Source organism: Pantherophis guttatus, chromosome 2 (genome assembly GCF_059756535.1).
Source record: "Pantherophis guttatus breed Tessera chromosome 2, ASM5975653v1, whole genome shotgun sequence".
Taxonomy (NCBI): Eukaryota; Metazoa; Chordata; class Lepidosauria; order Squamata; family Colubridae; genus Pantherophis; species Pantherophis guttatus.
The window spans coordinates 22,601,768-22,616,845 of NC_142064.1; the positions used below are offsets into that span (position 1 = coordinate 22,601,768).

At 40.3% G+C, this 15,078-nt stretch overlaps 1 protein-coding gene across 3 annotated transcripts in view; it reads left to right on the forward strand.

The window, feature by feature from the left end:
- The window catches only part of EGFLAM (EGF like, fibronectin type III and laminin G domains), a 125,209-nt gene extending 111,624 nt beyond the window's left edge, over positions 1 to 13,585 (forward strand). For 2 of the 3 annotated variants that reach the window (XM_034440767.3, XM_087888226.1), the window contains 5 exons: positions 5,795 to 5,873; positions 6,978 to 7,121; positions 8,836 to 8,919; positions 9,864 to 9,967; positions 11,774 to 13,585. In XM_034440767.3, coding sequence (XP_034296658.2) covers positions 5,795 to 5,873; positions 6,978 to 7,121; positions 8,836 to 8,919; positions 9,864 to 9,967; positions 11,774 to 11,928 — 566 coding nt within the window. In that variant the 3' untranslated portion in view covers positions 11,929 to 13,585. Of the gene's footprint in view, positions 1 to 323; positions 2,511 to 5,794; positions 5,874 to 6,977; positions 7,122 to 8,835; positions 8,920 to 9,863; positions 9,968 to 11,773 lie in introns of those variants that run through there. The other variant, XM_087888225.1, reaches the window with a different exon arrangement.
- The last annotated feature ends 1,493 nt before the right edge of the window (positions 13,586 to 15,078 follow it).

The window sequence follows — 15,078 nt, forward strand, 5'->3', positions numbered from 1 at the left end:
GAAGAATGTGGAAATTACTGCTTGAACAGTAAGTAAAATCTCTATGAAATAAATGTTCACTTTTAGCTATGATGGCTCCAAAATGATGAAAGCTTGACTTTGACGCCACAATGCTTTGCCACCTTGTATCTTTTGTATTGTTGTGATGCTGTTTGTATCACAAGGCATTTTTCATTACACAGTTTCCCTTGTCCCCTGGGCCTGCCTATGATTATATGTTTGATTGTGTGTCTATGTGCCTCTTTTGCAAACTTTGCCATATGATTAAAACCACTTTTTATACTATCTGTGGATAGTATGATTCATAATCATTTCCTGGATTACGGGTGTAAAGCCCAGTACATTATTATTATCAGTTGACTCATATCCAGCTACTTGTTCTCTTATTTATGACCAGTAAAAGTGTCCCACATATTAACATAACTATATGTAGACAAATGACTTCATAAAACAGGATAAGGGGTAGTGCCATTTGTGAGTTGCCTTGCACAGCTGATTTAAAACACTAGAAAAAAGTCTTCCCATAAGTGATAGTTGTAAATTTTTCCACCTCTCCAAATCTCTGACTGTCTGATTATAAAGGAGAACATAATTATCCTCCTTTACTGAAGAACAACTTGGTGTCAACCAAATTCCCAAGTATTTTATTTTATTAGTTATCTGCATCCCCAAGGGTCCCTTCAACTGGCATCTCTGCCTCTGAGTCATGTTCTTAACTAATATTTTCATTTTTTTCCACATTAATTAATAATCCTGTTACTCTCCCATAATTCCTGAGTACCTGTAATAGTTTTGGACCTGATTCTGATGGGTCCTCCAGTATGAAAACTAGATCATCCGCATATGCCTGAACTTTCACCTCCTCGTGCCTAACCCTCATTCCTCTTATTTCCATATTCCTCCTAATCTCCCTAAGGAATGGTTCTAGTGTTAGCACAAATAATAGCAGAGAAAGTGGACAACCCTGCCGTGTACCCCTACCAATCCAAATCTTCTCTGTTTCCTCCCCATTGATTAATACTTTTGCTGTCTGTTCACAGTAGATTGCCTGCACTGCTCCCATGAACTTCTCACCGAAATCCATATATTTCATTTGGGAAATCATGAAGTCCCAGCTCACTCTGTCAAACGCCTTTTGGGCGTCGACAAAAATTAAGGATAACTGTTTATCCAGACAATTTTCATAATACTCTAAAATGTTCATCACCATTCTCATATTATCACATAGCTGTCGGTTGGGCAGGAATCCATTCTGATCTGGGTAGCTGCCGTCAAAATGTACGTCCTCCCCAAATGGTTGTTTTTGTTCCAAACTGCCCCGGTAAGCCTGGATAGGGAATTCTTCAACACCTTGAACAGAGTTATTTCTAAATTTATTTGGCAAGGTAAAAAATCAAGGATTAAGTTTAGGATGATGCAGGAACCTAGACATAGAGGGGGATTTGGACTCCCAAATTGGGAGCTTTACCATCAGGCAGCCATTCTGATATGGGTGAAGGATTGGATCGCCCTGAGAAGGAGGCAGCTATTGGCAGTAGAAGGTCACGGCCTTCAACACAGTTGGCATCACTTTTTATGGCCAGGACAGTCAACCCGACCGAGGTATTTTCGGAATAATTATTTACATAAGACCCTACGAGATACCTGGGAAAGACTTAGAAGAAAGTTGTATCTGAAGATACTATGTTGGATTTCGACCCAGGAGACCCTGGTATACCCGACGTTATATAAAGGAGAGAAGGTCTTGACCTATGAAGATATTTTGGATACTCAGGGCAGACTGAAGACATGGGAACAACTGAAGTCGGAGGGGTGTAATATAGACTGGTGGGCCTACACCCAAATACACTCAAGGTGGAAGAAAGATCAGGAGAGTGAAGGGATATATCATGGGAAACAAGAATTGGATAAAATATTGCTAGGTAATGACAGGAAAGTTTTATCGAAATGCTATTCTTATTTATTATCATTGAATGCGGGTGAGGAAGTCGTCAAAGACTCCATGATTGTCTGGGGGCGAAATATGGGTTATTCATTGGATTTTCAAAAATGGGAAGAGATTTGGCTTAAAAATTTAAAATTAAGTATGGCATCTTCTTATAAAGAGAATATTTATAAGATGGTTTATAGATGGCACCTACCTCCAGCAAGATTAGCTAAAATGTTCCTCGGGACATCTTCACACTGCTGGAAATGTGGGCATAGCAATGGAACCTATTTCCACCAATGGTGGACATGTCCGCTGGCAGCTAAATGTTGGATGAAAATACGACGATGGTTGCTTGAAATTACACACTGTAGAGTGGAACTGAAACCTGAAACCTTTCTGTTGGGGGTTAGACCCGCAAATATTGGATTGACTAAATGGTATCTGATGCTACACATAATCACTGCAGGGAGACTGGCATTTGCACAAGAATGGAAGAATGAGGATTTACCAACGGACTCAAAAATAATTTATAAAATTATGGAATGTGCGGAATCTGACAGACTTACAAAACTGATCAAGGGTAAAAGAGACTCAGATTTTTATAGTAGTTGGAACACGTGGTATGATTAGATCCAGAAATGATGGGAGAGAGATAAAGGATAATGTTGGATTATAATTATAGATGATGGTATAATTATGGTAATCAATAAGTATTGGAAATGTAAATTTGTATATAAGAATATGTAAATAATTTCTATTTTTACTTTCTGATTATTGGTGTATATATACATGGATATTTTGGTGATGTTACACTGTGATAGAAAAACTATTATACATTTGCTTTTCTTTTTTTTTTTTGAATTATAATAAAAACATTTTAAAAAACCACTAGAAAAAATTAAAAAACCAAAATTTTATAAATCAGAAAATGACTAGATTTGAATTAGAGCATTTGGTGCCTTCCAAAAATTTTGCTCTTAAGCCCTCATCTGCTGTAGTCAATATGTTCAAAGGTTTGAAGAACTGTTGCCCAGAATATTTTGAGAGGTCCAGAATATTTAGAGAGGGCCAAATGCACAAGATTAAATGGCCAAACCCTGGTGTGGTTATGTGAACTGTTAGTGATGGTAAACGCAGTGTAGAATCTTATGGAAATCACGGATCAAGCTTGTATTGAGAACTTGAACGATTGCAATGGAAGTCCCAAAGGCGCTTTTTTCAAGAGGCAACTGGACTTTTTGGGTTTTCTTTGAAGACGTTTCACTTCTCATCCAAGAAGCTTCTTTAGCTCTGACTGGATGGTGAGGAATGGAAGGATTTATATTCCTTGAAGACAGTGGATCATTTGTATACTTTTAGAGAGTCGTTGAGGCCACTTGGAGGTTTATCTGTGTCCTCAGGGTCACCTGAGTGGTACAAATGGGTATGGAGGCGTCTTGGCTGCAGGATGTTTTCTGAACTGGCACAGGCTGCTGGGGATGAGTTTGTGTTGTCTGCACTCAAACTGAAGTGCAAATGGTTCCCGTAGTCTGCAGTTTTTCTGGAAATCTGTTCACACTCCCTCACCATTCGAAGGGTATTCATCCCAAAGTGCACCGCTAAATATCTATGGAGATTCTCAGCCATCCAGGTCATTGCAATGAAAGATTTTGAAATCATATAGTTTCTACTTTTCAAGCTTCGTTTAGATCCTCCCAACTCTTACGTTTATTCTTGCAAAAGTATTCAGAATCCAAATCTTGGAATCATATGGATTCCCTGGAAGTAAAGAGGAAGAGAATGCCGCCAGAGGTATGGATATGAAAAAGTTTTATTTAATTAATCTTGATAGCGAGCAGAGTCCAACAAATCCTGGGCAATTCCCAGCTCAGCATCAGAAATTTTCCATCTCTTTCAGATGATTGTTTAAGAGCCGAGGGGCTTGTTTCATTTTTGTCATTACTGTGTACTTTCCATCCTGGCTTGGTTCTGCCAGATAAAGATCACCCATCACAATCCTGAAATTAATATTGGAGGATCAACTGCACGCGATTGAGATGACCCAGTAATGACTAGTCTGGTGCTTCTTGAAATGTTCTACACAATGTTTAAAGTGCTCTAAGCAATGTTGCTCCTTGGTAAAACTGCAGCTGTGCCTGTTGTGGTCCGCCAGCAGCCTGAGGAGCTGGCAGCGGAGTCAGACAGTGAGGAGGCTGGGGAGGAACATGGGCCAGTCCTGGAGTCTGGGGAAGGCCCGGACAAGGGCTCTGCGTCAGAGGCAGAGATGGGGCCAGGGCCATCTGGGAGTGATGCGCAGACTCAGGAGCCTCCAGAGTCAGACAGCAGAGAGGCAGAGGAACAGGAGGAGCCTGTTCCTAGTGCGTGCATGCGCAGAGCTGCCAGAAGGCAAGAACAGCCAAAACAAAAGGGACGACTCAGGATTAAGGCCTGGAGATGATTGGCCCTTCCCATAAGGCTTAAAAGAGAAGCATAGGCACGTGGGCCCTTTGCAGGAAAGCAACATTGCTTTCTGTTCCCAGTCGGCATCTCTGTTTGATTCTGGATTCTGTGTGGCTTTGCCAAATAGGTCTTTGGCAGAGTGTCAAGGGAGATAAAGGTTGGTGATTATCCCAAAGGACTTCTCCCAAAGGACTTTTTGCAACTAATTGGGACTCAGCTGTGAATGAATGTAATTCACAGCTGTTGCAATAAAAGAAGTTTTTGGGACTACTTGTGTTTTTTAATGACTCAGGAAGCCTAGGTCACAACAGTGCCCAGAAGTTTGAAGGAAAGGTTTTGAAGAGCTTCAATGTGAAGGGCAAGAGGGAGCTTTCACTGCTACTGGGATGTACAGAGTTGAGGAAGGCTGGGGAAAGAAAAAAAAAACAGGCTTAGCTTTGCCCTGGCCTGGGAAGAAATGAAGCACTTCTAATAGGCCTTTGTCTGAAATAGACAAACGGGAGAACTGATCATTTAAGTCACGGGTGTCAAACTTGCAATGTCACGTTGCCATCACATGATGTGTCGTGATGTTTTTCCCATTCGCGGAGCTGGGTTGGACATGGTCTGCGTGTGATGCATCCGGCCCACAGGTTGCCAGTTTGACACCCCTGAATTTTAAGTGGATGAAATGTTATTTTCTGTAGAATATTAGAATTATTTATAAAAAAAATAAAATAGAGGATGAGATCTGGCATTACAGGAGCAACATATATGGCATCAAAATTATTCTTGCTTCCTTCTACAAGGAGCTTCCACTTCCACTTTTTTTAGACGCAGTAGTCCATAACATAATGTATTTGGGGTAACAACACAACAGTACAACTATCAAAAATAAATCTGAAACATGCAGCATATGAAGCAGATGCAGATCCTCCTTCCTTCCTTCCCTATTATATCCTTCCTTCAGCTGAAAATCAGACAATTCTGTGTTTATTTGCACAGGTGATAATGTCTTACCCTGTTTTCCCCAAAATAAGACATCCCCTGATAATAAGCCCAATCGGGCTTTTGAGCACATGGCAATAAGGCCAAGCGCTTATTTCAGGGTTCAAAAAAATATAAGACAGGGTCTTATTTTCAGGGAAACACGGTACTTTCCATATAATGGTGTGATGGACAGCAAAGAAACAAGGATTCTTCTTAATTCATATTTTATCACTTACTGTTATTGAAATAAGATCCTTCTCTAGGTTTGACCTGTAGGATTAAGAAGTTTATCATGTCACTATGAAGGTGAAACTTTCAATCACAGTTCGTCAAAAATTATTGACTGAGAATCTTCTGAAAAATACATGTTTTTTAATGTTTCCTTATGCTTGTTCATACAAATCATTGAATGTATAAAACTAGAATTTTGATATCACGTTTCCCTTAATATTTTAGCTGTGATGGAAGCCATTGAAATTCCACAGTTCATCGGTCGCAGCTATCTTACATATGACAATCCAGACATTCTTAAAAGGTAAATTTGTGCAGTCAATGCCCAAGTTTTGCTTGTAGTTCTGTCATCCAGAAATCTTCTTGGATGTGTGAGTGGTTATGGTTTTATGCAGGTACATGGCAAATATTAAAAGCCTAAGAACTGTCTTTCCAGATTTAGATTAAAACCTGTATTTTAAAACAGTCAACAGATATCATATAGTGTTATGCATTGCCCTTCGTGTGTTTTTACCTGGCTGCCACAGGCCATGCTGGCAAGAAAAGGTGGGAGTTGAAGTCCAAATTATATAAAGGACCAGGATCTTATCCCTGCTAAGTAGGAAAATATGGTAGAAAGGGAGACATAGAAAGCTTCAGTGAGAGCCAAAACCTAACTTAGATTTCTTTAAACTGATGCCCTCTAGTTATGTTCTTGTCGATGAAAGAACTATTTTTGATATGGATATCAAAAATAGAGTGTTTACTCACAGTGGGTTTACTCATATGTACAAAGTAAACAAAATGCAATGCTTTTTTTCAAACCAGCTGTATTTTTTAAAAAATGTTATTTTACAAAACAACTAGTTATTTGTTTTTCCCCAAAGCCACTTTGAGGCAGTGGTGAGATTCAGCCGGTTTGGGCCAGTTTGGGCAAACCGGTAGTTAAATTGCTAGCTGGCCCTGCCCTTTCCCGCCCTGCCCTTTCCAGGAGTCCCCACGTGCCCCATTTTGGCTTCCAGGTAAGTGCAGGGAGGCCTCCTAGGCCCAAAATGGGGCACGGGGGGCATCCCCCCCCCGCAGCCCATTTTCGCTCTCAGGAGACTTCAGAGAGGCTTCCTAGGCCCAAAATGGGGCATGGGGGTGCAGCACCCCCTCCCCGCAGCATGTTTCTGCTCCCAGGGGGGTGCAGGAGGTCGAGTGCTGCCTGCCACACACCCTGGCCACGCCCACCCAGCCAGTCATTAGGGTAGAGAACCATTTGTGAAATTATTTGAATCCCACCACTGCTTTGAGGGTATACTTATCAGATCTTTAGGAGAAACATCTTATCAAATTAATGTTATGTTACCAGAGAGGGGAAGTTATTGCAATCAAGATTATGTCATTTCCCCCACGCCACTGAAATTTCATTTCATGCACCACACAGAGTGTCGGGATCAAGAACAAATGTGTTTATGAGGTTTAAGACTACATTGATGGATGGTCTATTATTATGGAGAGGTGATAGCCCAATGCGATCCAACAGTGACTTCATCTCCCTTGGTCTTCAGGATGGTTGCTTGGTTTTCAGGTAGGCATTCCTTTCGCTTGGAACAGGCATGGGTGTGATATTTATATAATTCCTGCCCTGAGTTGTAAATGAATGTATTTTTTCTGTGTAATTGATTTTCCCATTTCTTGAAATGAATTGAAAGACTCCTGAACTTCTTAATGCTCATTTTTTGCTTAAAAAATGCTAGTCTCACAGAATCAGACAGGATCCAGCATTCAGTGGAAAAATTTGGGGATGATGGCTCATTTCTCAGTCTGATGAAAGAGGAAGTACTAGTTATAATAAGTCCTAGATATCTATTCCCAGTCCCTTCCTGAAAGGTATAATCCTTTAGAAAGGAAAAATAATATGTGCATGGATGCATGCAAAACTCTGGGTAATAGACATAAACGGGAAAAAAAAATTCCTGTATATGCAAATCTCATGTAGCAGAAAATATGAAAAGGACAAAAAAGGTTGATGAATATGAGATATACCTAGTTAATTTTATATGTTATTTAATTCATTTCCCGTCTCAGTCATGCACCAAAATATTATTATGTTAATATGACCATCTAATTGTAGAGTAATATTTTTCAACATTGATCTCTTTAAGTTGTGTGGATTTTAACTCACAGAATTGCCCAGCCAGTTGACTGGGGAATTCTAGGTAGTTGAAGTCCACACAAGTTAAAGCAGACAAGGTTGAGTAAAACTATTGTAGAGAGAATCATATTGCAAAGCACCCTTTGTTAGGAATAGTATCATTATTATTTTGAAAATAATCATGTTGTTTCCTATCCAAGTGTAGCCTCTTTGGTGATTCCTCTGCCTTGGGTCTACCCAACTAGTTCAAACAGATGTTTAGAAGTCAAGGCCATAGTATTACAATATGTTGTCTCCCTAACACAGGGGTGTCAAACTCGCGGCCTATGAGCCGGATGCATCATGTACTGTTCACTCCCACCCCTATTTTAGCGAAGGGGAAAATAGTTGCGATACATCACATGTGTCATCACGAGTTTGACATCCCTGCCCTAACAGGTCTCCTCCACCTTGATTTTGGGAGTTCTGTTGCCTGGTTAATATTGCTTCCAAAGGAACTATAATTAAGTAAAAGTGTTTCAGTCATGAAAAGGAGGGAGGCGAAAATGAGTTACAAGAACTTTCTCTGCCAATCTCTTTCTACACAATCCTATGAATATGTGTTAGGCAATGCCATGGGATTTATGTAATAGTGCAGTCTTAATCTCAAAAGCATGCTTATCCTGGATCTATGTCAGCTATAATTCATATTTTGTCATTTTTCTTTCTTTCCTTTCCTTTGTTATTTATTTCACTGCTTTTGTTTTTATAATTGTTATAGTTTTACCCAGAGGTGGGTTTCACATATTGTTACCACCGGTTCGCCCCGTACGCACATGCTCGCTTTGTGCACGCACCTTTGCACATGCGTGCGCCTTCCGCATATGCACCCAGCCTCAAAAATGTGCCTAAATAGGACTGCATAGCAGGTGGGCCTGCCCACCTGCTATCTCTGACACCAGTTCTCCTGAACTGTCTGAATATCACCTCTGGTTTTACCGTTCTTAACACTTTTAATATGCTTGTAATCTCCCTGAAGATTCACAGCTATGAGAACAGAATAAAGAAAAATAAGTGTTATCCAATGATTGTTGTATAGTGAAAAGGACTGAACTTAGCTGTGACAGTATGGTCTCTAGAATCTGTTGACTCTTTCCTTTGTTTTCAGTTACAATCTGGGCAGTGGCATTGCTTATATAACAGTGAATGGCTCTTTCAATGATGGCAGGTGGCATAAAGTTAAGGCAGTTCGGTAAGTTGTGATTCTTGATTCTTGAATAGTTCTGTCCGTCATTAAACATCAATGTGTAAACCCACTTTCAATTTTTCATATAGATGTCATAATGCTATATCATGATGAGGCATCTTTGATTTGCTTCATCATAACATTTGGAATCTGAGATCTCCAGTGTGTGATTGCCAGCATGTGGGGCCAGACAACAACTTTGTTGCAAAAACATAGGTATCGCTTTGTAAGCATGTGGACTTCTCCCTTACTCAAAGGGCTTTCTTCCCCTTCTCATACTCGGCTATCGTCCTATGATTGGCCCATTAGCAGAAGGCATCTGAAACATGTACAACCACTTCTACACATGAATAGAATAGAATAGAATAGAATAGAATAGAATAGAATAGAATAGAATAGAATAGAATAGAATAGAACAGAACAGAACAGAACAGAACAGAACAGAACAGAACAGAATAGAATAGAATAGAATAGAATAGACCCCCTGCTTAGGCAGGAAACCCTACACCACTTCAGACAAATGGTTATCCAACATCTTCTTAAAAACTTACAGTGTTGGACCATTCACAACTTCTGGAGGCAAGTTGTTCCACTGATTAATTGTTCTAACTGTCAGGAAGTTTCTCCTAAGTTGCTTCTCTCCTTGATTGGTTTCTACCCATTGCTTCTTGTCCTGCCCTCAGGTTCTTTGGAGAATAGCTTGACTCCTTCTTCTTTGTGGCAGCCCCTGAGATATTGGAACACTGCTATCATGTCTCCCCTGGTCCTTGTTTTTATTAAACTAGACATACCCAGTTTCTGCAACTGTTCTTCATATGTTTTAGCCTCCAGTCCCCTAATCATCTTTGTTGCTCTTCTCTGCACTCTTTCTAGAGTCTTACATAAGGTAAGATAACATTAAGAAAGCTTTTGATTGTGGGAACATACCTTTTTTTTTTTATCAATTTAAGAGATGGACAATCTGGAAAGATCACGGTCGATGATTATGGTGCCAGAACTGGCAAATCACCAGGAATGATGAGACAGTTGAATATCAATGGTGATTTATTTGTTGGTAAGTCCTGCTAAGTTCTTTTTAAAAATTTTATTTAAGAATTGTGGAAAAGTTTATTTAATATTGCATAATTTTTATATTTTTAATATTCTAATTATATATTTAATATGACATATTTTTTTTAATATTTTATATCCTTAACCATCACTGATAATCTAGGAAATAGCTTTGCGTTGTAGTGAAACAGTACAATCCGAAGACTGAAATTTTTCTTCCTTGACTTAACATCCACCTGAAAAAGAAATGCCTGAAAAGCATAGATAGGATAGGGATATGGATATGGATAGGATAGGAATAGGGATATGTACTTTCTTTATTGTCAGGTACACAGTACTTTTTAAAGTACCTGGATAAGTGCCCCGTGATATCATATTCAAGGTCGACTCAGCCTTCCATCCTTTCTAAGGTGGGTAAAATGAGGACCCGGTTTGTGGGGGCAATAAGCTGACTTTGTATAAATATACAAAAGTATGAAGGCTATTGCTTAACGCATTGTAAGCCACCCTGAGTCTCCGGAGAAGGGCGGCATATAAAAATAAATAAATAAAATAAAATAAAATAAAATAAAATAAAAAATATTACTAGAATGGAAAAGGCTGTTTGGCCCCACTTAAAGGTAGAGGGGTGGGAATCACCCTATTTTTAAAAATTATTATTTTCCAGAGTGCCCTAGGTACCATTTTTTTCTGATTATACTCCCAGCCCCACAACAATAACAACAAGAAGAAGAAGTCTAACAATTAGTCCATTCTCTTTGGAGTCCAATAGTGATATTCTGGCAGCAAGTCATCCTCATGCTTGTTCCCATGTTGTGTTGGCTTGATGGTTGAGACAAGAACGGAAACTACATCCAGTGTTCTGTACGGCTGTGAATATGGGGTGGAATCCAAGAACAACTCCCCACAATCTCCTTTCTGTTTTCCGTATTTTCCTAAGAGCATTGAGGTTTTTCTGGAAAAGGATTTGAATAGATGCTGGAGCTGAAAGAGAGTCAATTCAGGTGGAGTAGTTAAAGGCACTGGACTAAAGCAGAAGAGAGAGTACCTTAGGTACAGAACTAACTGATGACTTTGGGCCAATGAGTCTCTCCCAGCCCTAGGAAGAAGCCAGCAAGAACAAAAACCATTTCCAAAAACGGTTCCAAGTTTCACTCTGAATTGTATTTTTGCCACATTGTCTTTTTCCTTCCGTGTGTGTGTGTGTGTGTGTGTGTGTGTGTGTGTGTGTGTGTTTGAAACAATGCCTGATCAAACCAAATACGGGGAAAACACTTGCCTTGGAACAAGAACAAGCTGTTCCCTGTAACATTTTATGATGATTTTTTTTATTATTATAACATTCAAAGCAAAACATTCCTATATTGACTACCTTCTATTAGGGGAAAGATTTATGATCTTTCCCCTTTCATTTTTTCCCTCCCAGACCACTGAAAAAAGGGAAGCTTGTTTATCCAGAAACAACTTCTGATCCTTTTCAGAGTTTCCCATCTATCTGGGAGACACTGACGGGATTAAAATGTGTGCAGAGACCATTCTTGTTCCCACTGATCTCCATCCTCACTTTTAAGCCCCCAGTGGGGGAAATTGGCAGGAAATCTAGGTCAGAAAAGAGCTACTTTCAAGTTTTCTCTGTTAACAGAATGCATTGTTCTTCATTTGGCTTTTGGCCTTATCATATTACATGGAACTTGCTGTCATTTAAACAAATCTGCTTTGGGAGCCTCTCTGCAGGGGTTTTTAGGGCCAGAAATAGCCATACAGAACTTTATCAAAAAAAAAAAAGTTGTTTTTTTTTTCTCTCTTGCAGGGGGAATGAAAGAAATAGCACTGCATACAAACAGACAGTACATGAGAGGTCTGGTAGGTTGCATCTCGCACTTCACGCTTTCTACAGATTTTCATATTTCACTAGTTGAAGACGCAGCTGATGGGAAGAACATTAACACGTGTGGGAGAAAGTAGTAGACAGAAACCCGTCACCACACGGGAAGATAACGTTGTGTAGCAGCGTCAGCAAAGTGACTGATCTTGCACAGTGAGGACTTCTCCCACGAAACACCTGGAAGAGGGAAGCGGAAGTGAAGTGAAAGCAAAACAAAAGGGACTATTTGCCATTCCTCTTTTCCTTTGGATGTTGCGCTCTTTCAGTCATACCAAATGCTTTATATAGGGACCATCACAATTTTTGCTACTTCAACTACAAGACAAATCTCACCAAATCCTAGCACCGCTGCAAACATCTGGTGTTTTTCTTGACATGCCCGGTGCATAAAACCTACAGCTTTGGCAGATCTATCTATCAGGCATGTCTGGTTCATAGGTGAGTTGCATTTACCAGGGCCAGTTTACCCCCTGACTCCCTGAAGAAATGGCTCAGGTGTGCAGGAGTTTGCAGTATTTATTTTGTTTATTTGATAGTTTTCTATTTTGCCTTTCCTCAAGAGCTCAAGAAGGCACAGCACAGGCCTCCTTCTTCCAATTTCCTCAACTCTATCATTATCTACTCTATCAGTATCAGTATCTACTCTATCAGGGACGCAGTAGCTCAGTGGCTAAGAAGCTGAGCTTGTCGATCGAAAGGTCGACAGTTCAGCGGTTCGAATCCCTAGTGCCGTGTAACAGGGTGAGCGCCCGTTACTTGACCCAGCTTCTGCCAACCTAGCAGTTCGAGAGCACATAAAAAATGCAAGTAGAAAATTAGGGACCACCTTTGGTGGGAAGGTAACAGCGTTCCGTGCACCTTTGGCATTTAGTCATGCCAGCCACATGACCACAGAGACGTCTTCAGACAGCGCTGGCTCTTCAGCTTTGAAACGGAGATGAGCACCGCCCCCTAGAGTCGGGAACGACTAGCACATATGTGCGAGGGGAACCTTTACCTTTATCTATTAGATAGGTTGGGTTTAATAAGAGTGACAAGCCCAAGGCACCAGTGGGTCTCCAGCCATGGAGCGGCGTGAACATCTCTGGTCTTAGCCCAATATTTTCAGCATTACACCATACTGGCCCTAATTATGGCGCCCAGGGCTTCTGAGTGTGGTAGCAACTCCTGCCTCACCTTACTGTGCTTTAGCACAGAGCAAATTTTAAGGTCTCCATTTATGTTTCCCACAGCTGTGCATTTTTTGCTCCTCAGTTCTTCTCCTTTAGAAATAGCATGTGGATTGGCCCATCCATATTAGAGGGTAGAGCAATGCTCATTAAAGTTTAATACTATCAACAACCATAGTTGTATGGTAGCATGAACTCAAAGAGCTGCTCCCCAAATATAGGCCGACTTCTTCGAGTGCGGTGCTAAAGCCAGAACCACCAGCTGAATTGTCACCTACGAAGGGGTGGCAGCGAAGTCCACCAGCAGAGCACATGGAATTTATGTTCAACAGCAAGACCGCTGGGACTGTGCACGAACAGGAAAAAATGTTCTTTGGGTCTATGTGTTCTATTGGCCACAAGGAACCATGGGAAATTGCTTTCTCTCTTATTATGTAGCCCAGGCCCACAAGTTAGATGGGATTGTGCTCCATAGGAGGTGCTATTTGCCATGCAACGTTCAGAAAATTTAGACGAGTTGATTTTTAATAACAGTTTTGAAAATATTAAAATTCATTTGGATTTAGAATCTTGTTTTCAGAAAAGTTTTCCTGAATTTTTTGATTTATTTTTGAAGAAAAATGATCTCCTTCTCTTCCTCCTCCTCCTCCTCCTCCTCCTCCTCCTCCTCCTCCTCCTCCTCCTCCTCCTTTCTTTTGTTAAACTTGACTTGTTTAACAAACTCAAACACATAGACTCGTCTTTCCCCTCCCCCCCCTGTGGTACTTGTATCACTGGCCCACCGAAAGGAAATGTGTTGCTTTTTGATACTGCTTTTATTTGCAAATGAGGAGGCTGCTACTACTTCCTATTTGGATAAATAAAATTAACATTGCAACAACAACAAAAAACAATGGAACTTTCAGAGAGTACGCACCCAGAATCTTTGCAATTTTAAATGCACTCTTAAATTTTAAACAGGACAGAAGAGTCTGCACAGAGGGCACATCCACACAAAAGTTTAATAGAACAGCCACAACAATGTTATGCCAGCAGTTTATATTTACTGATGGCATAACATGACAGCTTGCATGTGAAGCACACACGCTGTTGCATTATCAGCTTGCAAAATACAGCACAGCTTTTCATATGCTCAACATTGCCTATTTACCCACATGAAAGTCTCCATAGCCATTCTTAGAAAAATATGTTGTAGCTAACCAGGCAACCTGTCACACATATAACTTTTGGAAATCTTCTGTCTGGCCATGGGCGTCTTTGCTTTCTTTTTCTTACCTCTCATTTCCACAGTCCTGCAATCCTCCTAAATTTATAACAGCAGGAACCCGACTAGTCTCTGCTGCTTCTGTTACTGGCTAGTCTGGAGAAAATAAAATTGAAAAATCGTGTGCTACAAGGAACACACAGCCCTTTCAGAGGGCTCAAGACACTCAGATCAAAGCTTGCTTGAAAAATAAGAAAATTCTGTTTCACACTCTGAACGACATTAATTCAACCTACATTGAAACAAAATAATTAGAACAGGTCAGTGGGTTTCAAAGGTTGACCATTTTTTAAAAATCCTGATAAAAATCCCTTTTCCTGTATTTCTGTTGCTTTGGCAGATTGCAAGGAAGGCTTCTGTTTTGTTCAGTCTCAGAATCTTCTAAACACCTTTTTTTTGTGTTTGAAGCAGTGGTGGGTTGCCCCCGGTTTGCACCGGTTCTATAGAACTGGTAGTAAAACCGGAGGGAGGCTCCGCCCACTGACCCCATCGTCATCAAAACACTTCTGTGCATGTGCAGAAGAGCGTGAGTGCGGCCCCACTGCGAATTGGTAGTAAAGGTAAGTAGAACCCACCCCTGGTTTGAAGGTCAAAATATTTGATATGCCCTAAGACCGTAGTTATGAGGTCTTTAAAGAAAAAGAGGCTAAAAAGGACTATAATATTTTCCTTTTAATTTCTTTAAATTAAGTTTCATTATAAAATAAAAACACAAGGGGAAAAAATTAGAAAACTAATGGAAAGAAAAAGTGCAGAGAGAGGGGGGGAAAGTGATGAATTCTGAGTTTTTTCTTTCA